Below are 24,017 nucleotides of genomic sequence, written 5' to 3'. Positions count from 1 at the left end.
TTGTGTTTATTTGTTTGGGTTTGGTTTCTTTAAGTGTGCATATTTAGCCTATCAGTTTTTCTTTGTTTGTTGGTTTGTTTATTTAATTATGTTTTTTTGTTGTCCTAATTGGTTATTTTTCGTTTGATTATTTTGTGCAGGAATTTAATTTATGTTGATTTGTTTTGGTTAAATAGTATTTATTTATGTTGGGATTTGTCTGGTTTTCTGTATTAATTGTGGTGGCAGGTAGCTTGTAGCTTTTGCTAGCTTCTTTGTTATTTAGCTTACTTTATCTTTTTAATCTTTTTAATGAATGTTGATTTATTAATTTGATAGCTGTACCTAAGTATTAAGCCAGGCGTACACTAGAGCTTAGATTCTCTGCCTGAACCCGACCCTATCCGAGGCCTCACCAGAACTCCTAACAGTCTCCATTTTTTAATGCTATTTTTATTTTATATAAAACTATGATGTGATAATCACAATATAGTAAAGTAACAAATCAAATTGTTGTACAAAAAGATGCACAGGTCAGAATGTTATAATCACACAGCTCTGGAACTGCGTAGTGAGCACTGCACACACATGCATTAGGCACTTGACTTGCAGGTGAGCAAGTCAGAGGTATGAAGCTACTTCAAGTTAGTTGTTAGTAATAACAACACGTGTGTTGGGTTTGTAGAGTGGGTTCATTTAGCATGCTTCTATGTGCATGTATCCTATTGTGTTGTGCACTTAGGTTGTAATTTTCTTAGATATTGTTGTTTATATTAGAGTATATAAAAATAATAGTGCTATGCTTCTTCAGTGTTGCAATGTTAATTAACATAATTCTGAACAGATTTCGCTCATTAGAACAGCTCGGAAATAATTGATTTTAAAGGCTCGGTTTCAACCCTCTACTTACTAAAAAAAATGTCTGGTTTATATCGGGCTCATAATGGCCGGGTCAGGCTGTATTTTTTTTGGGCCCGATCTAAGCTCTAGCATACACAGATTTTTTTTTTTTTTTTAATGGGGTGCGTTGTGGAGAGCTGACACTGCACATTTGAATGGTGTGTAGTGTTCGCGAAATAAAAAATAAAAAAAGAAAAGCACTGAACATTAATTTATTTTATTTTACTTTTACAAAGCTGAAAATCGATTTTAGATATTTATATTTGAAAAACATCAAAGCGCATTGTCTGCACGCTCTCTCGCCTTGGCTGCGCTGCCCATCAGTTTTGGGTACAACTTCCGGTGAAAGCAGCAGTGAAACAGGATCATTTTTAAATGTTAACTACTAAAAAAACTACTACTATTTCCATATGTAGACATTTGAGAATCAAAATGACTTCCTGTACAAAGACAAAGTTTAGCTTTTATACTTGTTAGGTCCTACTAATCCCAAATAGCTAAGAAAAATGTAATACCATGCCACACCACGCCAAAGTCCAGGTATAAGGAGATAAAGAGGTTTTTGTCTCTCTTTGTTCAAATAACTTTGCCAAATAAGAATATGGCCTGGCTATACTAGTCTGCCTTTGATGAAATTACAATATATAATTATTTTTAGTAACACTTTTCTTAGATGGTCCATTGTTGATGTCTTGTAATTGATCAACTAACATTTAACTAAATGTTACAGTTGAATGCAAATGATTCTCTGTTGAATGTAACCCTATACCCAACCTTATCCTGTAATAATTATGATTAGGGTTAGATTTAAGTTTTAGGTTAACATTAGGGTTAGGTTTTAGGGTAGATTTAATGTTAGGGTTAGGTTTAAAATAGGCATTAAGAATGATTTACATTCAGCTGAGAGTTCAGTAGCGTTTGAAAGATATTCAGTTCTGTTATGGTTTGTTATTTTAATCTTTTTTCACTTATTCTAGTGTTGTTTATTCCTCTCACATGATCAGTCATGTTATGATCTGGAGCACTAAGGATGTACAAACTAAAAAAAAACACTCATAATTGAATGAAAATTATCTTCTTATCTAAATGTGTGTTCAGATGCCTAGTGTGGACAAAATCAACGATGCTACAATATGATTAATGAATAAAAAAGAGAGAAAACCTTTAAATTGGTCAAATTTTCCCAAAACAAAATTGCACAGTTAATGTAAGCTTAAGATAATGTTTTTAAAAAACGTGGCCACAAATTGGACATGGGTACCTAAGTGTTTCTACTATGCTTAAGCCAAGGTGATTCTACTGTAAATAAATTAAGAGTAATTGGGGATGAACAGAAATGTCCAGTTGAATTCACTAAGCAGTCAAGCAATGTCTGCCTGAGGCACACATTTGTTCACAACCTTACCAATTTAATATAAACCTTGTGCACCCTCTAGCGGCTAGTTATAATTAACAAATAATGTTTTTTTTAGCTGTTAAGTGTTTTTCTTATGTCTCTTGATGATACTATAAATTCTCTTCCTCATTTTAAATGAGTAGTAAATGAGTAGTAAAACTGTGAGTGGTATTAGTGAATATAGTAACTCTGTATTGTAGAGCTTGTTGATGATAAAGGTCATGGTGAACATAAGGCTTGTGTTGTGTACAGTAAAGTTGTGAGTGGTATTAGTGAATATAGTAACTCTGTATTGTAGAGCTTGTTGGTGATAAAGGTATGTAATCTCTTTTTAATGTGGTTCTATCAGCCGTTGTTGAATGAAATTCTTGTGCACTGAAATTCCTCCCTATTCTTTTAATCGTTTACTGATATTATGGGCTGCAGAGGGAGAAATATGCATATCCATTCCAATATTTATTTAAGGAACATTCTTTTTAAATATTTAAAATGCAGGAATGGATGTATATAACAAATGAAATTATTCTCATTTTTGCTGTTATTGTTACGACCATTAACCATCATCATTCATTTCATCATTCTTACCACCACTATTATGGATGTATCAGTATCTCCAAGCATACCAACAGACCAGCGTGACTAATTATCTATCTTAAGTAGTTCTATCCGTCCTTGTGAGTTTTTTTTCCTCCAGCTTTGAGGGAGAGTTTTCTTACCGCTATTACCTTCATCTTGCTCACTGGTGGTTTTATATGTTGTTGATTTTTTGTTCTATCACTGATTTCTGTTGTCAGTGCTTTATGAAAATGAGGGAAAAGTGCAAAAGCACCATGTTGCATGCAGTTTTGTGATAATCCATGTTAGTCAATAAACAAATGTAGTGGTGCACTTTATAAAGAATGCTCTGGGCCACTTAAATAATAACAACATTACCATTATATAAACAAATGTATTTTATTCCCATTGTAACCTACATTACATTAAAGATACAGTTCTAAAAAATACTGTTTGTTGTTCATTTTGCTTGAATGTTTCTTCTTTAATATCTATTTAACTGCCTAATTAGCTTGTCTAATTACTCCAATGCACAATACCGTATTTTTCGCACCATAAAGTGTACTAAAAATCCTTTAATTTTCCCATAAATCGTCGGTGCCCCTTATAATCCGGTGCATTTTATGTATGTTTTCCAGTCATGTTGTAAGGAGCAGTAAAGCCACTCCACTGAAGTACAGCATTATACAGGAGTTTTAGTTTAGTTCTCCAGCACCGAAACTGGAGCAGAATTAGCATTAGCCGCTAACCTCAGTAAGCACTTGAACTAACCCCGACTAGCACTGCTGGAGCAGAATTAGCATTACCCGCTAACTGCGTAAAGCACTATTCCTTTCGCCGTTCAGAGGTGAGTAAGATATATCAGAGTGTAGTCTGCATGTTTACCGTTTAAAAAAAAAGTGATGTGGGCTGAACCACTAGCTAATATTGCCCTGGCTTACCAGAATACTCAGGGTTCCTCAATCTATTGCTGTCTGCGGCATTTACTAAAGCTAACCGCGGCTAGCTGTTAGCCGCTAATGCTAATGCTGTTGCACCCAGCCTAAGTAAATCTGAAAATCTAAGTTTACTGTAAAAGAAGCATTTTACTGACCCAAATAAACAGTCTACTGGAAAGAAATCTGTGCAGATTAAGGTCCAGAGCTTGTTTGTATGGAGCCCCTAAAGGGACGTGGTGTATTTTTTTTTTTTTATGTAGAAAGTGGTGAGCACCGCTTACTAAGTCGTGAGCACCGCTTACTAAGTCGGGTGCACCGCTTACTAAGTCGGGTGCACCGCTTACTAAGTCGTGAGCACCACATACTAAGTCGTGAGCACGACTTACTAAGTCGTGAGCACGACATACTAAGTCGTGAGCACCACATACTAAGTCGTGAGCACCACATACTAAGTCGTGAGCACCAGATAACGGTAGCTAGCAAGCTATAGTTTAAACTGGCATATGTTTCACAGTGTAATGTGATTAACTAGCTAGGTTAGCTAATGTTATCTATATTTCATTGTGAAATGTTTTAGCTAACGTTAGCTAGGTTAGCTAATAGTAACTGCTTTATTTCAGTGGGGAATGTTTTAGCTAACGATAGCCAGCTAACTCTTATTAGATGTGCACAGAAAAAGCTTTTGGGCACACACACACACACACACACACACACACACACACACATACATACACACACACACTCCATCCAGTTATCAAAATCATATTTATTTAGCTGCCATGTGTGATCTCATGTAGGCTGCTTTTACAAAGATCTAGCTTGCTAATCTAATGCTAGCTAAGTTAGCTTAGTTTTAAGGCTTTTATTGCTCTCTGTACAATATATGGTAGGCTTGGGTTAAAGTAGCCGCTGTGTTTGGTGTGTGTGTGTGTGTGTGTGTGTCTGTGTGTGTGTGCCCAAAAGCTTTTTCTGTGCACATCTAATAAGAGTAAGCTGGCTAATGTTAGTTAACATTTCCCACTGAAAAAAGTAGTTACCATTAACTAACCTAACTAACATTAGCTAATACATTCCCCACTGAAATAAAGTAGTTAATATTAGCTAACCTAGCTAACGTTATCTAAAACATTTCCCACTGAAATAAAGTAGTTACCATTAGCTAACCTAGCTAACGTTAGCTAAAACATTTCACAATAAAATATAGATAATATTAGCTAACCTAGCTAGTTAATCACATTACACTTTGGAACATATGCCAGTTTAAACTATAGCTTGCTAGCTACCATTATCTGGTGCTCACGACTTAGTATGTGGTGCTCATGACTTAATAAGTCGTGCTCACGACTTAGTATGTGGTGCTCATGACTTAGTAAGTGGTGCTCACGACTTAGTAAGTCGTGCTCACGACTTAGTAAGTCGTGCTCATGACTTAGTATGTAGTGCTCACGACTTAGTATGTGGTGCTCACGACTTAGTAAGTGGTGCTCATGACTTAATAAGTGGTGCTCACGACTTAGTAAGTCGTGCTCACGACTTAGTTTGTGGTGCTCATGACTTAGTAAGTGGTGCTCACGACTTAGTAAGTCGTGCTCATGACTTAGCAAGTGGTGCTCACGACTTAGTAAGTGGTGCTCACGACTTAGTAAGTCGTGCTCATGACTTAGCAAGTGGTGCTCACGACTTAGTAAGTGGTGCTCACGACTTAGTAAGTCGTGCTCATGACTTAGCAAGTGGTGCTCACGACTTAGTAAGTGGTGCTCACGACTTAGTAAGTCGTGCTCATGACTTAGTAAGTGGTGCTCACGACTTAGTAAGTCGTGCTCACGACTTAGTATGTGGTGCTCATGACTTAGTAAGTGGTGCTCACGACTTAGTAAGTCGTGCTCATGACTTAGTAAGTGGTGCTCACGACTTAGTAAGTCGTGCTCACGACTTAGTATGTGGTGCTCACAACTTAGTATGTGGTGCTCACGACTTAGTAAGTGGTGCTCACGACTTAGTAAGTGGTGCTCACGACTTAGTATGTGGTGCTCACGACTTAGTATGTGGTGCTCACGACTTAGTATGTGGTGCTCACGACTTAGTAAGTCGTGCTCACCATTTACTATGTAAAAAAAAATAATACACCACATCCCTTTAGGGGCTCCGTATGTTTGACTTTAAAAGCAAATATATATATTTTTAATTACAGTTTTGTTTTTTAAGATTAACTTTACTTAACTTAGCACCACCACCCAGCGGCACGACCTTTGTAATTAGAAGGAAAACATGGCGACACCCCTGTGTCTCATAATGCACTTTATAATCCGATGTGCCTTATAGTGCGAAAAATACTGTAAGTTCAAGCTTACACCATTTCCTTTTTTGTCTATGCCCTGCTGATGTCAGCACTTTCATTCATTTCATTTGAGTATATGAAAATCACCATACAAATGGTGTACAGTACAGTGCTCTGTTTTCTCAAAAATGGTGAACTGCTTGCTTCACCATCTGCAAATCTAAAGAATATAAGAAATAAAAAAAAGCATTAAAATTCATGCACATAGCTGCCTGCAGTACTAAACGTTTCAGCTTCGCATAAAATGTTTTGTAATCCATGAAAAATAAATTGCTTGATAAAATTACTGTTTAAATAAATAAATTAAAAAGCATTTTACCATCACTAGGAGATTTAGCCATAGTACCTTGGCGAACAATCAAGGTGCACAGACCTAATATATCTGTATATACACACAAACATAAACACAATGCACTTGCCATAGTTTTACAGAACAAGCTGGTCTAGTGTCCCTTGTTTTAATATAATTAACATTGCATAATGTTATCTTCATATAAACTGAATTGTTATAATGTTACTGGTATAAATGATAAGCTGTTATATTTATTATCCAAATTGTATGGATACATGTACCTGAAAATATACTAATGTCAGACTACAAAATAGTTACAATGCAAAGTGTTTTGCCTTTATATCCTGTGAATTTCTTATTTTGCATGCACACTACATGCAAGTGTATAACCATTACTTTAATAGACTAGAATTAGTCTTGTTGAATTGACAATGAATTCTCAAAAAAAAATCTGTAAATGTCTACATAAATCAACAATAAATAAATTATTTACTGCAATAAGACAAATATATCATACAGTTGCGAGAAAAAAATAAGATAATTACTGAGATTTCTGCATTGATTACTAATATAATGACCCGTACTTATGTTACAATTACAAACACAATCTATCTGAACTTTCAGATCCTTTATGAGCACATTAGAACTTTATTTAATTAATATTTTTAAATGCCACCGAATTTCACTAGGAATGAGGTCAGAACTTCAATGCATCCAGGCCCTGATTTTTACACAACTGGTTTTCATGTTGGTGTGTTGCGTTCCTTTTCCTCCAAACGTAGTGTTGTTCACTGGTGTTAAAACTTTACACTTTTGTCTGTCCACAGAACATTTTCCCAGAGCATCAAGGTGGTCTTAGGTAATCTTAAGATGAGGCCACACTTTTTTGTCCATCAGTGGGATACTTGACTATATACTTCTATAAACACCATTTCTGTTCACTTTTTTAATAGTGGACACATGCCAAAAACCATTTTGTGCTGATCTAAAGTGCATTCTCACTCAAAGGGAGAGTAAAAAAGATTTTGAATTTTCTTCAATTGTGAATTTGTCTAACCAGGAACTGATGTACACCCAGGATTTTGCTCAAAGGTGTTTGCATACGATTTGTTAGGATATAGATTTGTCAGTAAGCACAATATGTTTGTTTTTTTCAAAGTTCAGTTACTTTCTCTAGCCTTAAATGTGAATGTTTACTCAATGTGCTCAATAAAACAACATACCATATTTTTTGCACTATAAGTCGCACTTAAAATCCTTTATTTTTCCCAAAAATCCTCAGTGCGCCTTATGTATGAATTTTATCAGTCAGGTTGTAAGGATCAGTAAAGCCACTTTTCTGAAGTGCAGCTTTATACAGGAGTTTAGTTCCCCAGCAGTATTAGCATTAGCCACTAACCATGCTAAGTGCCATTTGCCATTTAGAGGTGAGTATTATCGGCCTGTAGCCTGCTGCTAACCCTGGCTAGCATTGCTGAAGCAGCATTAGTATTAGTATTATAAAAGACATTTTTTTTTATTACAGTTTTATTTACTTAGTTTAGCTTAGCTTTACAGGCCACCTAGCGGCGAGACCTGCTGAATTATAAAGAAAACATTGAGACACCCCTGCTCCTTACTAGTGTTGCATAATGTGCCTTATAATCCAGTGCTCCCTGTGTAAGAAAATAGACCCGAAAATAGACGTTTATTGATAGTGCGCCTTATAATACGGCACACCTTATAGTGCAAAAAATACGGTTAATTTTTTGGGCATTCATTTAATTTAATTGCTGTCTGAAATTGTGACGTAAATAACCACATTTTATTAGTAATCAAAGCAGTAAGTAAGGGTTGACTTACCTTTTTTTAACTGTATCTGCTGTTTGTGATTGAATACCTTTTGCAAGCTTTGTGCCCCACAATCATTTTCTAGTAAGCATACTATTTGGCAAGAGAGCAGGTCATAATAAATGCAATTATTAAAATATATATTCACAAACATTAGAATTAAATATAGTATATCTATTTACACAAATATACTCCATAGATAAAGACACTATCTTTTGCAAACACTGAAGCCTGCAGTGGCTTATATAATGTCATCTAGTAGGTGTGGTGCACCAATCCAGTCTAGTGTTCTTGGCTCAGAAGCTGCCATGATCATACACATGAATTGCTTCCCTGATCTCTTATCGATAGGATAGATAGTGGTTGGAGTGAACCTCTTGTTGTTCTCTACAAACTCACAGAGCTGGTTGTATATGTGTGGAAACTCATGGCGAAGGAAGACCCCTCTCATTCTGAGTTCCTTCTGGATATTAATGAAACAGATCTCCCGTGCTTTCCTGCCCTCTGGTCCCTCTTTATCAATGGCAGATGTCCCAGGGGGAGGGGTGAGAATTAGTGTCTCCATGTCATTTTCTTTCTTTAAAACTTTTTTATCTGGGCTTGTTGAGACCAGTGACACCTTTGCATACTTGCGCACTGTTGTGGCTTGTGATCTGGGTGAAGTTCTGTTAGGCACTGAATCGCTGATGGCTATGGAAACATTCAAAAGGAAACATTCATTGGGATCGTACTGCTTGCCTGCGTCTTGGAGTTCCTTACAATATTCCCCGAGGTTTTCTTTGAAGCTGTCCAGTTCTCTGAGTGACAGATACGTTGGAGCAGTGATGATACTCTTGAGTCCAACTTTCAGAAAGGTACTGGCAGAATCAGGGTTTTGGAAACCTATGAATAGGATCCCCCTGCCTCGAGACAGATAGCCTACTTTAGCAATACGCGAGAAAGCGGAATGAATCTCAGAGTTTTCTCTGCAGTGTCTTAGGATTTGCCTGCAAACACTACTGACACGACCATACATGCAGCTCCCCTTGTGGGTGTCCCAGTCGTCCCGTCTGCAGTTTCTGGAGCAGTAATAAGTGTGACAACTGTGGCAAGACTTGAAGTACAAGCTGGCATTAAACAGAGTTTCCACACGCTGGCATTTCTTATTGGAGCACACCATAGAACCATGTTCATCTACACTTTGGTTCATGGTGATGTCTTCAGCACTTAGCTGAAACCCCTCACAACCACTATCCGGATCTTTAAAGGTATCTGGGCTAGTCTTTGAAGAACTCGTCTGAGTATTCAAAAGTCCAGAATCCTCTTGGTCTGTTAGTACCTTCTCCCCTTTGACCTCATCATCGATAATCAACTGTTTAAGCTGACCTATCAAGTCCTTGCTGTTTTGAGGTTTGCAATCCTGGACTAGGTCCGCTAACAATTCATCCAGTTGTTCCAGACTCTGCTGAAGGGAGCTGTTATTGTGGTTCCCCACTGAGGGCTCGTCTGCATTTTGAGATTGTCTTATCTCCCTGCCGACTGAGTTCCAGTCTCTTTTTTTGCTGTTACCTGAACAAATGTCATTATCAGTTATTGTAATCTCTGGAGTGACAACCCAGTGACATCCTGCACCAGTTCTTTTTTGACTTGCGCATTTCTCCAGATTATTTTCAGAGAGCGACAGAGCAGCATACCGCCTTGGTGAACTTGAGAGGTTAATTATGACTGGTTTTTGTTTGCTATCAGAATGAACATTCTCTCTCCCTTGATGATAAAGGTTCTCAAAACTCCTGCCATGTGAAACTCTGTGCTCCCTATCCATTTGGGGAATAAGAATGTTGTCCCATGACTTTGAGTAGTTCCTGATATCTCCTAATCGGCTAGGCTCAGAAAAATGATTGGCAAACGAACGGCTAATTGCTGGAATTTTCTGAGGTGTCACTTGTGAGGATGGGTAATGACTGGAACATGTAGCTATGCTTGATCTGTACCACTGATCTGGATACACCTCTGGAAATTGTCTGTCATCTGGGTGGAATGATCTTATTGGTATAGAGCATTCTGAGGGGGAATGGAATGTGTAGAAAACCTTGGAATGGTCAGAAGGGAAAGCATATTCCCTTGCAGTGTCTCTACAGTACGTTCTCGTCTGCGGTGGAGGCATAAAATATGGTCCAGGTTCACTTACTGAGTATGGTCTATTGTAATAGGCATTCAGTGGTTCTTGGTGAGAATCAGCAAATTGTGTCTGCATGGGCATTGTATGAACCCACCGGGACCTTGGGTCACTCATATACTGACCACTAAATGAAGGAATACTGTGCCGATTCTCCTGAAAACAGGCTCTACCTGGTGGCTGGACTGGATACCTGTTGGGATCTTCTGTGTAGAAGAATTTGGTAGGAATGTTTGGGATAGATAGAGTTCTGTACTCCCTTGCATATCTGGGTGAAGACTCGCATAAAGAAATCTCTGCAGGCTGGATGTAGGCCCTGGGCATAGAGTTTGAATAATTGTAAGCTTGCTTGCAGTCCATGCTGTAACAATCACTGGGAGTAGGTGTTCTGGAGGTGGACATTTGGCGAGGCACGGACATACTTCTGAAGCTTGATGAGGAATAACGCTGCCAGGGTATGTCACTTCTAGCAGTGGGTAGTTTCCTTGTAGTGTGCTGGAGAACTGCTTCATCTGGTTTGATATCAACTCGACATCTAACGTGGGGAGAGTTTGCAAACTTGTCCTGTCTGTTCTCTTCAAAACAATCGGAGACAAAGAGGGGTGTATGAGGCTGTAGCTTAATAGGGTGCACCTCGTTAACCAAAGGCCGATGTGTGGTAAAAGATGATTCTCGGGTTTGGGGAAACCCATCAGGGTTTTTTTTGTAGTACACTGGGGACTGCCCCCTCTTTGAAGGTTGTGACACTGTAATGGGTACAGGTGTAAGGGTGGCTCGAGCTTTGGGGACACTTTGTGAGCGAGTTTTGCCCAGGAAACTAGTCCGTGCTGGTTCACTGGTTTTGTCAGTGCTGGTCTGTTGATGGGAAAGCTTTGTGTTGAACAGGTCAGGAGAGGAAAAACGAAGATGTCCCTGCTGCCCGATGCCATTCCACACAACATCTTTATTCACTGTTTGCCTCTCAGATGGGTACGGATACTCCATCGACATAGAGAAGATATTCGGGTCGTCCAGTGACTCGATGAAGTCAAAGCTGCGGCAATGTCTTTTGTTGATGGTTTCAAAGTCTGGATTTTGTGTTCCAACCATTTGGAAATCACATTCTTTAGCAGACAGAGGATACTTTGTGAACCCACAATTTGGGCCAGTTGCTAGGTCTTGATTAATGGTTGATAGAATTATATCAGAAGTCCGTGTCATCATAAAGGGACTCCCGTGCTTCTATCCCTCAGACCATATTACCTAAAATAAAACACATTAAATACAAGATAAATTATTCATGTTAAATAAACAGTACAAACATGTCTTGATTTTAAGCCACAAATACATAAAAACATGCATTAATTCCCAGGCTATAGTTGAAATGTGTTGCCTCTCATAGCGCTTAATCACAATAATGCAACCAACAATTTTATGCTATAGAAGCAAAGAAAGTTATCATTATTGTCAGCTGAATGGACAATAACATACGGTGCAAGAAAGAGTCCCATCTGTTCATCCTGCTACGACTAGGCTAAACAGCCTCCACCCACCACCTAAAACAGTTTCTGTTACAGTACATATACAGACAACCAGAGGGTCATGTACCATATTTTTCTCACTCTAAGGCACACTTATAATCCTTTAATTTTCCTAAAAATGTTCAGTGTGCCTTATAATCCGGTGCATCTTAGGTATGAAGCCACTCAGCTAAAGTACAGTATTAAAAGAGGTTTCAGTTTAGTTCTCCAGCACAGAGGCTGGAGTAGCATTAGCATTAGCCACTAACTGTTATTATTATAATTATTATTAGAATTATTACACACTTTCGGTAAATCCTATAAACTTCATTTCACTTCTCAAATATCACTGTGTCTCTTGTGTGACCTAGGACAAGAGACGACTCAAGAGGAGAAGTGACGTGTGCGCCCCCCTTTTTATACATTTGTTGGATGTAATTGCTCTCAATATTGTGACAGTATTTCATCATAAATAACAATAAACATTATGCTTAAAAACATGGAATACACATTTACATGCCAAGTCATTGACATTAATCTGCATTACAAGTTAAATATGGATTTAACTTCAACTAAAAAATATATGTTGTGAAGACAAACATACAACCCTTAATTCCAAAAATGTTATGATGCCGTGTGAAATGTAACAGTGGTGTGAAAAAGTGTTTGCCCCTTCATATTTTCTTATTTTTTTGCATGTTTGACACTCCTAAATGTTTCAGATCATTTAACAATTTTAAATATTAGTCAAAGACTACAGCTACAAGGCCCTGTGTGAAAAAGTAAAAAGTCCCTAAACCTAATAGCTGGTTGTTGGGCCCCCCTTAGTAGCGACAACTGCAATCAAGTGTTTGCAGTAACATTTAATGAGTCTTTTACAGCCTTGTGGAGGAATTTTGGCTTCACTATTCTTTACAGAATTGTTGTAATTCTGCCACATTGGAGGGTTTTCCAGCATAAACCTCCTTTTTAAGGGTATTTCACTGCATCTCAATCGGATTCAGGTCAGGACTTTAACTAGGCCACTCCAAAGTCTTCATTTTGTTTTTCTTCAGCCATTCAGAGGTGGACTTGCTGGTGGGTTTTGGATTATTGTCCTGCTGCAGAACCCAAGTTCGTTTCAGCTTGAGGTCACGAACAGATGGTCGGATATTCTCCTTTGGGACTTTTTGGTAGACAGCTGAATTGTCACAGTCATTTGTCACAGTCTTCCAGGCCCTGACGCAGCAAAATAGCCCCATACCATCACACTACCACCACCATGTTTTACTTTAGATAATATGTTCTTTTTCTGAGATGCTTTTTCTGTTTTATTTTATGCCCAACTGTAATAGGACACACACCTTCCAAAAAGTTAAACTTTTGTCTCACAAAGTATTTTCCCAAAAGTCTTGGGGGTTATCAAGATGTTTTTTGGCAAAACTGAGCCATAATGTATTTTTTGCTCAGCAGTGGTTTTCGTCTTGACCTGCAGTTCTTTGGATGTTGTTGTCGGGTCTTTTGTGACCTCTTAGATGAGTTGTCACTGTGCTCTTGGGGTAATTTTGGTCGGCTGGCCACTATTGGGAAGGTTCACCACTGTTCAAAGTTTTCGCCATTTGTGGACAGGGGATCTCTGTTCACTGTGGTCCCAAAACTTTTAAAATCACTTTATAACCTTTCTCATTTGTCCTTGAATTTCTTTGAATATTGGCATGATGTCTAGATTTAAGTATATTTTAGTCTACTTTGCTTTATCAGGCAGATCTTATTTACAGTGTTTCTCAAAAGTTTACACACAAATACTGGTACTTGAGACACAATGACCACAACATGCAACTTATACACCAACCCTCTGAACCAGTTCTGCTAAACTATAAGCACAATTCCTGCTTTACACCCAAATTGCAAAAAAATAAACACTTTTTAAAAACACTTTACACCATTTTCATGAAGAAAAGCTCCAAACAAACAAATTGTTATCCAAAACTCTTAAGTTAATTACTGTATTATACACACTGACTGTAGGTCTGTCTGTAGGACTGTAAAAATAAAGTGTGTTTAAATGTATTCTTACACATTATTTACAGTATTTTACTGGTTGTAGAGTTGATTTTTTTCATGACTGAATGCTGGGGTGATATTTCTCCGCTGCTTGGTCAGGATAAAACAGTGCTTGTGATGTGGATGAGGTGCTGTGGTCAGACTGAAACAGATGCAGCATATTTTTTTACGATAACTGTATACAGTAAATCCTTCTGTTTTTTGTATGTAGACCACTGTAAAAAAAACACACACACAGTGGGCAAAGCTCTTCAAATCTCCTTTAAAATGCTATCTGTAATCAATGGTTTCTCTTCTCAAAATGGTATTTTGTTTTCAGACACAAACCATTATATCAATAAACATTTATAAGACCCAGTTGAACACTGTAGAGCTCAAAGTAAAACACTTCTTCTACACTGGTCATGTGCTAGTGCTGTCATTTATGAGTTTTAACTGCCCCCTGCTGGAACTGAGCAGTCTGTGCAAGCCATAGGTTACCTTTAGAAATTGTTACATTTTTGTTTTATAATAATAATAATTATTATTATTTTTGTTTTTTATATTATTTCTAATAAACGTTTTTTTTGTTTTGTTTTTTTGTTTAGTTATCTAACATGTGGGACTAAATTTGAGTACATGTTCTAGGCTGCCTAGCTTATACAAAGCAATGGTATATGCCTACAAAGCAACTGAATATGCATCAAAAAGTAATTGTGATTTTGTTTTATGCTACATAATACTATATTACACTGCAAGTTATAGGTATTTTATTTTTTTTATCCTTATATGCAGGCAAGTGTGGTGGAATAAGTTTTAGAGATTGCTGTGGTTTATTTAAACGGCTATGTCTTGGTGGAATTGATCTCTTTATAATTGCACTTAGCTTAAATTGGGGTTTTGTTTATGTATTTACTCTTTTAATTATAAATTGGAGATTGTGAATTTGTAGCACTGGATTTGTGAGATAATTTTTATTTATGTTGTGAACTGTTGAACACATTTATCTGTTTTTTCTTGTGCAGTGTTTTTTTGAGTAACGGCAATTAAGTGTTAAATTATATTCCACCATTGGAGTAATTACATTGTCTATGCTGATAGAATCTAACCACAGGTAAAGTTATTTTACTGTACCCACTCGTTTGCAACTCAGAATCAGCACTGGCAGTTGTCTTGCTTATTTTTGCGGTTTGATTTTTTTAATATTAAATAATCATTGTTCCAGTCATGAAAATCAAGTGTACAAATAGTTAAATACTGTGTAACACAAAGTAAAAATACATTTCCCAAATAATTTAAACATACTTCATTTTGCAGTTCTATAAAACAGGTAAACAGGTACTCGTTGATACTGTATTGATATACAGTACTGCAGTTTTTCAGTGAGAGTAGATTTCTTATCTATTCTCATTTCTGAAAGTCTGAATTATAGAGGCTACAGTGTATCTGCTCTAATTTGGCTGAGCTCACCTGTTTTCCTTTCATGCTAAATATCTGATTTCTGATTTTAAACCTTTGTGAAAGGGGTTTGATCATGTGACCAGTCAGTGTGCATAGTAGGATAATTATCTTTAGAGGTTTGAAAAACAGTGTTTCTTGTGAAAACCAGAGATTTTCTTTATGAAAATTGTGTATGTAATGTTTTGAAAAAGTGTGTTTTAAAAAGTGCAGTTTGAGTGTAAAGCAGGAATTGTGCTTGTATTTTAGCAGAACTGGTTTAAGGGGTTGGGTCCTAAGTTACATGTTGTGGTCATTGTGTCTCAAATATCATTATTTGTGTGTAAACATTTTTTTTACTGTGTATTTGTGTGTTCTGAGTATAAAAACAATATTATTAATATTTTACAACACAATTATGTATGTAAAATCTGTGGTAAATGTAAGACTGAACATAGTCTTTGTTAACAAAAACAAAGTCATTATGATTAATGAAAACACTTCTCCATTCATCTGTGTTTTACATTGAGCAAATCAGTGTTCAACTGGTTCTTATAAATGTTTATTTAATTGATGTTTTTTGGAGGAGAGATAATATTTATTTGAATGTAAAGTTTAATTTTGCAGGAGAACTGAATGGTTTTGCCCATTTGTTTTGTGTAGAGTTCTGAGAGTATGAGGCAAGCTTTCAGAATATAAGTGATTTCTTGATTGAGAACAGGTGTGAGCAGTAATCAGGACTGGGTGTGGTTAGAGGAAATGAACTCAGGTGTGATAAAACACAGTTATGTTTAACTGGGGGGCAACCACTTTTTCAGACAGGGCCACATAGGTTTTGAAACTTGTCTCCCTTAATATTAAAAACTTTCATTTCAAAACTGCATTTTGTTTACTTGTTTTTGAATAATATTTGTTTAATGAACTGAAACATTTAAGAGTGACAAACATGCAAATAACAAGAAATCTTGAAGGGGCAAACACTCTTTCACACCACTGTAAATGCAATGATCAGCAAATCTTATAGACTCGGGCTGTTTGGAAAGTGGGGTAAAAAAAAAAGGGCTATTGCATGATATGGGGTCTGTACATTCAAGAGGGGGTGTGTCTAAAACTGAAAACATAAATGCATGGAATAGACGCATGTTTAACATTGGAAATTACATCACATTTAATCCACTGGTAGGCATTTCTCCATTAGTGGAGTGGGGCACTTCATCATGTTCTCTCATTGTAGGAAAATATCAACCCTATTCAGCACCACATCCCATATTCTTTACTGGAAAGGCACCTTTTAGGAAACTTGTATTATAGGAGTGGCAGAGGTGGCACTTTATAATGCCGCCTTTTTTACTGGGAGAGCAGCAGGGCACATTTTTGCACCAAAGGGCAACCAGGGCAATGCTAAAATCAGAGCTTTAGGGCTGCTGAGCACGAGACTACCCCTTCCCTTTTTTTTACCAAAAAATATAACTCCAATTCCAGTGAAGTTGAGACGTTATGTAAAATAAAGGAAACCACATACGATGATTGGCAAATTCTTTTTTAACATATATTTACTTAAATTACTACAAATACACAATATTAAATGTTTAAACGAATACACTTTTTATTGTTTTTTTTTGGCAAATATTCACTAATTTTTAATTTGATGTTGTAAAATGTTCTGAAAAAGTTGGGACAGGGGCAACAAAAGACAAAGGGAAAGTTGAGGAATGCTAAGAAAACACCCGTTTGGAAGATTTCACAGGTGTACGTACAGGTTAATTGTGAACAGGTGAGTGTCGTGATTGGGTATAAAGGGAGCATCCCTAAAAGGCCTAATCGAGGCTCACCACTATGTGAACTACTGCGCAAGCAAATAGTCCAACAATGTTTCTCAGCATGCAGTTGCAAGGTATTTTTGGGGATTTCATCATCTATAATCGTCTATAATATCATCAAAAGATTTAAAGTATCTGGAGAAATCTCTACAAATAAGCAGCAAGGCACAAACCCAACACCAAATACCTGTGACCTTTGATCCCTCAGGTGGCACCGCATTAAAAACCCACATGACTCTGATCAGAATACAGATATTATCACATGGGCTCTGGAACACTTCAGAAAAATTGTCAGTGAACACAGTTCATTGCTCTATCTAGTCATTTATCAACAACACCCAATAACGCTGCCAACTTCTCTGAGCCCGATCTCATTCTAGATGGACTGAAGCAAAGTGGAAAAGCTTCCTGTGGACTGACGAATCCACATTTAAAACTGTTTTTGGGGCCAAAAAGGAAAAGAATTGTTAGGATTGTTATCAGTGCAAAGTTCAAAAGTGGGTTAGTGCCCATGGCACATCTGTAAAGCACCATTATTGCTGAAAAGTACATACAAGTTTTGGAGCAACATATGCAAATATATTTTTCAGGGACATCCTGCTTATTTTAGCAAAACAATGCTGAGCCACATTCTGCATGTGTTACAACAGTGTTACTAATAGTAAAAGAGTGCAGGTACTAAACCAGCCTGCCTGCAGTCAAGACCTGTCTCACATTGAAAGTATATAGTGCAGTATGAAGCCTAAAATATGACAACAAAGACTCTGTACTGTTGAGCAACTAAGCTTGTACATTAAGCAAGAATAGATAAGAATTCCACCTACAAAGCTCAGTTCCAAATGATTGAGTGTTTTTAAAGGTAAAGGTGATGTTTCACAGTGATAAACATGCACTTCTTTGGTATGTGTTTCAGCATCAAATTCAGAATGAGTGTATATTTGAATATTAGCAAAAAAAAATTGCACATTATTGTATTCTGTTTTTATTTGTTTTACACAACGTCCCGACTTCACTGAAATTGGGGCTGTAAATTAAAACTGAATTTATTTATTTTTTTTTTTAATTTAATGAAAAAAGCTGCATTATCCATGATCTGGTTTAATATAAATGACAAAAAGCAGAAAGCTACTTAAAACCCAAAGGGAAGCTTTTGGTTGGACTATTCTCAGTCTAATAGTAACATTGTGGTGTTTAAAAACACCAGCAGCACTGCTGTATCTGATACACTCATACCATCACAGCACACACTAACACCTCATACACCACCACCATGCTAATCAGTGCTAATCACTGCAGTGCTGAGAATAATGACCCGCCACCCAAATAATAATAGATGCTCTGTGGTGGTCCTGTACATACCTGTCAAGTTTTATATTTAAAAATAAGGGATATTTTCCTCTGTCCGCTTAAAGCCGTCCCACCAGCCCAACGAAGGTTCAGTATCTCTTACATTTTAAAACAGGTTTACAAAAAATCTAAAATAACCACATGTGAACCACTTACACACTACAATTAGATTATCAGGATCTGAACATGTTGTGGACATTCCTACATATGTCATTCTTTTAATACAGCCAAATTAAAAACCTTTTTCTATATCTTTTTTTTTATTTAAGATTTCATGTCTTTTTTGTAATAAATGCACTCTTTTATATGATATATTTTTTATTTATTTAATAGATTTAAAATTGAACAAAGAGTGCACAAATTCTGCAAAATGACTGTTGGTGACCTAAAAATGGTATTATGAGCTTTTACTAAAAGGACATGGACCAGATATATTCCATCAGTAAAAATTAGTCCTAAGGGGCCTACACAATAATTTTTAATTAATACTTCTTCCTTTTGATCACTCCACCCCTGATCAGTTCAGTTAATGTCGGTCCTCTCCACATTTCTAGTTAAACTGAGTCACAAGCTGTAATTTTTTTTTTTTTTTAAAGGTTTAATCTGTGTGTTTTATTTCGGAGTATCTTTAAGCAGCTATCAGAAAAATCTCATCACAGTTTCCATGATTAGACTACCGTTACCTTTCTTTTAGAAAAATCGCTGCATGTATGTTTTAACATCAGCAGCTCCAACTAGCTGCCTGAACTCACAGCGAGGAGGGCGGGGCTTCCCCACACTGACCCTCCTTGCAAGCTGATTGGCTGTTTCTCCTGAAAGGCGGGACTTTCTCCTTGAACCGGCTCCACGATTGGTTAAGAGACACAGAGCGGTCAGTGCCCTGTATCCTCAATAATATATATTTTTTTTATTTTAATAAAATACGGGAAATTTACGGGAAAATACTAATACGGGAGGACGGCGGGAAAGAGGAGTAAAATACGGTAGTTTCCCGGCCAAAACGGGAGACTTGACAGGTATGGTCCTGTATTTAAAAAAAAAGATGGTCTTCAGGGTAATTCAGAACTACAAAGTGCTCCTGTATGGGCCCTGGAGCTGATAACATGGACAATCGCTGTAAAAGGTTTTCTCCTAATGAAGTAAAATGAAATAAAGGCAAAAAAACTTTGTGTTAAAAGGAAACCATAACGAAACTTGTGTGTCTGCTTGCTGGGTGGGCAAAGTAATCTGTTTGGGACATCCCTAACACAAATCAGAGGCACTAGGCCTTTGGGGTCCTTATCTAAGAAAGACATTATGCTATCCATGTTTACTATACAGTCATTGACCTTAAAGCACTATTAAAATTTAATTCCATAAGATGGCTTTATGACGAAAGTGTAAAATTAAAGACTCCCCATATTCCTAATTCTTTCTTTATTCTATTACAAAGTGTATTATTCAGTGCTTAAGATGTCATAATGTTTGTGGAAACCCCTTCTACTAAATTCACTCGTTGGTTGCACCAATTGCAGACATAGATGTGCAAATTCTCACAAACAGCTTGACTTGTACCTGTGGAGAGTTGCAAAAGAATAAGACAACCTGTAGCAGATTAAAAATGACCCTATTGGCACCACGCCCAATACCAGACGTGGGCTAGAGGGGTATAAATCCCCCAGTATTGAGCTGTGGAGCAGTGGAAATGTGTTCTCAGGAATTATGGATTTCTGTCCAATAGTTCTGGGGCAAAAGGTGGGGTAGTAATTATCTAGCATCCAGATGCACTGATGTTGTGGTTCAGTATGAGTGGAAAAATAACAAATATGCAAATCAGCCATCCAGTATCACTGCCCCTGGTTATGACACCTCCATGCCAAGTATGTAATGCCAGGGGGTGTAAAACAATGTGAAGCAGACCAGCCGCTCTCATTAACACAATAAGCCCACTCTGGAAAATCTAAGGAACATCTGAGGGCAACTATGTTTAGCTTGTAAACTGGCACACACTACAAAACGTTGTTAATATATGACACATGGTCAGTGTGACACTCATTCTGAACATCCAGCACTACACCAGATCCCACTGGCTTCAAACAGCTGATAACATAAGCCTCTGCCTAGCTGTCATTAAAACCTGCAGCCACAATGACCCAAAGTGGAGCAGTTTGACAGCCCTCCTGAGGTAAAGCCAATCCATAGGTTTCCATGTTTCGTCTACTGGAGTTGTTAAGCTGTTGCTAGAGTTCTATAATTATTATACATTACAGTTGCAGCTGAGGTCTTGCAATGTATGCAAAATAAACAATGTATAATGGCTTAAGCATCATTGCAGTGTGCATGCGCAATAGTCACATGGTATATCTTACCATGTGACTATTGGGCATGCACACTGCAATGATGCTTAAGCCATAATACATTGTTTATAATTATACATTAATTATAGGATGTGCAATGGCAAACAAGGCAAATTAAATCAAACATGTCATGTTACAACTTGTTTGATATAAAAAATAAACTGAACAGTTCTCATTTTCCATTTTCATTGACTCTAATGTATAAAAGAGCACTGAAATACTACACAGCATATAATAGTGGTGGTTGGAGAGCACACAATGTTAGATATAAAGTAGCACTTTAAACTCAGGCTATAGGCTCCTCTGTTCTGCTGCAGGGAGTTTGGAACAGTCCGCAGGGTCTCGCGCAGCCAGCAGTCATTAATCCACAGCTCGTGTATATGGCGCCTTTCTGTTGTACTAACGCTCGAGCTGCTCGTTATGGCTGTAGTGTGTGTGCGTGTGTGTGTGTGTGTGAGGAGTGTTTGGAGTGTGTATTAGAAGTGTATAGGTGTGTGTGTGTGTGGAGTGTGAGTGTTAGTGTGTGTTTTTGAAGTGTGTGAAGTGTATCTGCAAGGAGTGTATGTTTGTGTGTGTGAGGAGGGTATGTTTGTGTGTGTGTGTGTGTGAGGAGTGTGTGTCTGTTTGTGTGTGTGTGAGGAGTGTGTGCCTGTTTGTGTGTGTTTGTAAGGAGCGTGTGTGTGTGAGAGAGAAGCGTGTGTAGAGTGTGTTCGGTGGTAAATAAGGGGAGCTACGTCACGGGGAGCGGCGCGCGGCTCGGCTGCTGGAGGATGGTTGCGGCACTGCCTCCGCACTGTGCAGCAGAGCTGGAGGTCCACGCGCGCGCCTCCCCACAGTGACATCATCCCAATAAACCAGGTCAGTAGTGTTAAAGCGCTGAACACGATCTCAGCACAGTGATAATTATAATTATAAAAAAAATAAATAATAATAATGATAATAAGGTGTGTTCAGCACGCGGCCTGGACTCACCGTGTTCCCCCGCAAGATGAGAGAGAGCTCGCGGTGTAACTCCGAGGCAGAAGCGCTCCGTTTTTCCGCTCGTGTCCCCATGGCGCGCTCGCGGGCTGCGGATGAGCTGCATCACCCCACCAGTATCTCTGATCTGTCTCTGTGTATCTCTCTCTCTCTCTCTCTTTCTTCCTCTCACTCCTTCCTCTCTCTCTCTCTCCCTCTCTCTCTCTCTATCTCTCTCTATCTCTCTCTCTCTTTTTTTCTCTCTCTCCGCGAGGTTTAGCCGCGGCCTGAGAGCGGAGGTGTTACTGCATATCTCTTCCGAACTGCGATGAGGTACACAAATGCGCCTGTGCCGTATGTGTGTGTGTGTGTGTGTTTGTGAGAGAGAGAAAGAGAGAGAGGGCACGTCACGCTGACCGAGCATATGCGATGCACAAAATTAATATAACACCAGTACACCTCTATGACGTAATCTAATTATGAAGGTATTATCTCTGACCTCCACACACCTTTATTCGTCAATGTCTGGTCTATGAAACTCTATAGTTATCTATGAAGGTCTGTGCTGGTCTATGAAAGTCTATGAAATCTATTAAGGTCTATGGAAGTCTATGAAAGTCTGTGATGGCATATGAAAGTATTTAATGGTCTATGAAAGCCTATGAATGTCTACTGAAGTCTGTGATGGTCTATAAAAGTCTACGAAATCTATGAAGGTCTATGGGAGTCTACGATGGTCTATGAAAGTCTTTGAAAGTCATTGATGGCCTATGAAAGTATCTGATGGTCTATGGAATTTTGTGATGGTCTATGAAAGTCTAAAGAAGTATGTGATGGTCTTTGAAAGTCTGTGAAGTTCTATGCAAGTCTATGATGGTCTTTGAAAGTGTGTAAAGATCTATGAAAGTCTATGATGGTCTATGAAAGTTTAAGGAAGTCTTTGATGGTCTATGGAAGTATTTGATGGTCTATGAAAGTCTATGGAAGTATGTGATGGTCTTTGAAAATCTGTAAAGCTCTATAAAAGTATTTGATGATCTATGAAAGTCTACAGAAGTCTGTGATTGTCTATGGATGTCTATGATGGTCTATGAAAGTCTATGATTGTCTATTGAAGTCTATGAAGGTATATGGAAGTCTTTGATGACCTATAAAATTCAATGGAAGTCTATGAAAGGCTATTGAAGTCTATGAAAGGCTATGGAAGTCTATAAAAGTCTATGAGACAGCCAATGCATTTTCAATTTTGCAGATCCACTTTCTGTTGTAATCATGACCACATCTGGCAACAGACAGAGGTGTGCTTCTTTACTGTGGGTTTGATGACTTATGCACCAATCCTGGAACTGTTAATAGATGATCAGTAAAGATAATGCAGAATTAAAGAATATGCAATTAAAGAATATGCAAAAAATCATTCTATCTGGATTACAGATTAAAAACAATACTTTATAGCATCATAAATGTGCCATGAATTTTATAAAAGGCCCAGGTCAGCATGTCAGATATGTCTTCTCATGTTTACTTGCATGTTATGTTAAATGCACAAATTGGTACACTGCCGCTTGTAAATTTATTCAGGTCTTTAGAATTGCCTATATTTCTGCATAAACCTGACCTACAACTTTTTAATGATAGTCCTAGTTATAGGACAAGCATCAAACCAAACAAATTAGACTCCAGGTTTGTCTGGTATAGTATTTATTTATTCTGGAAAATGACCCAAAACAGCATTTGTGTGAGTGGCAAAAGCATGATCCTACAAGCATGATTACACATGCAACAGACGGTGGATTTTATACTATTTAATTCAAGATCAGAATCATATAAAAATAAAATTACGAAAAACATTGCATATATCAACCATATTGTCCTTCACTATTCAACAGGATTGCAGGACTTTTCTTTTCATGCTGTGCCAAATGTTTTCTAGTGGTGACAGTTCTGGGCTGCAGGCAGGCCAGTTCAGCACCTGGACTCCTCTGTGAAGTCATGCTGTTGTGCTGGATGCAGTACAGGTGCATCTTTGTAACTGAGAATATTATTGAAAAATAAAATTAGTTTTAGTAATTAAATTCTAAAAGTCATATATAGATTCATTTCACACAGAGTGATTTGTTTCAAAGCTTTCTTCTTTAATGTTGATTATTATGGCTTATAGTTAAATGAAAACTGAAAAGTCAGTATCTCAGGAAATTTTAATATTGTGGAATAGT

The 24,017-nt window shown here is 37.6% G+C and overlaps 1 protein-coding gene across 1 annotated transcript; it reads right to left on the bottom strand.

The window, feature by feature from the left end:
• Positions 1-7,661: 7,661 nt before the first annotated feature.
• Positions 7,662-22,186, bottom strand: unm_hu7912 (un-named hu7912). The gene is made up of 2 exons (XM_007239435.4): positions 21,817-22,186; positions 7,662-11,625 (listed from the first exon to the last, which is right to left on the bottom strand). Exon 2 carries the CDS (start codon positions 11,584-11,586, stop codon positions 8,470-8,472), a length of 3,117 nt encoding a protein of 1,038 aa, XP_007239497.3. The 5' UTR covers positions 11,587-11,625; positions 21,817-22,186; the 3' UTR covers positions 7,662-8,469.
• Between the last annotated feature and the right edge of the window lie 1,831 nt (positions 22,187-24,017).

Source organism: Astyanax mexicanus, chromosome 12 (genome assembly GCF_023375975.1).
Source record: "Astyanax mexicanus isolate ESR-SI-001 chromosome 12, AstMex3_surface, whole genome shotgun sequence".
Taxonomy (NCBI): domain Eukaryota; kingdom Metazoa; phylum Chordata; class Actinopteri; order Characiformes; family Acestrorhamphidae; genus Astyanax; species Astyanax mexicanus.
The sequence above is the reverse complement of the archived record's forward strand: the minus strand, read 5'-3'. Positions and strand labels throughout refer to the sequence as shown.

What these genes read in the sequence shown, in the direction of transcription:
- unm_hu7912 (XM_007239435.4), bottom strand. Translation starts at nt 11,586, where the DNA reads ATGATGACACGGACTTCTGATATAATTCTATCAACCATTAATCAAGAC.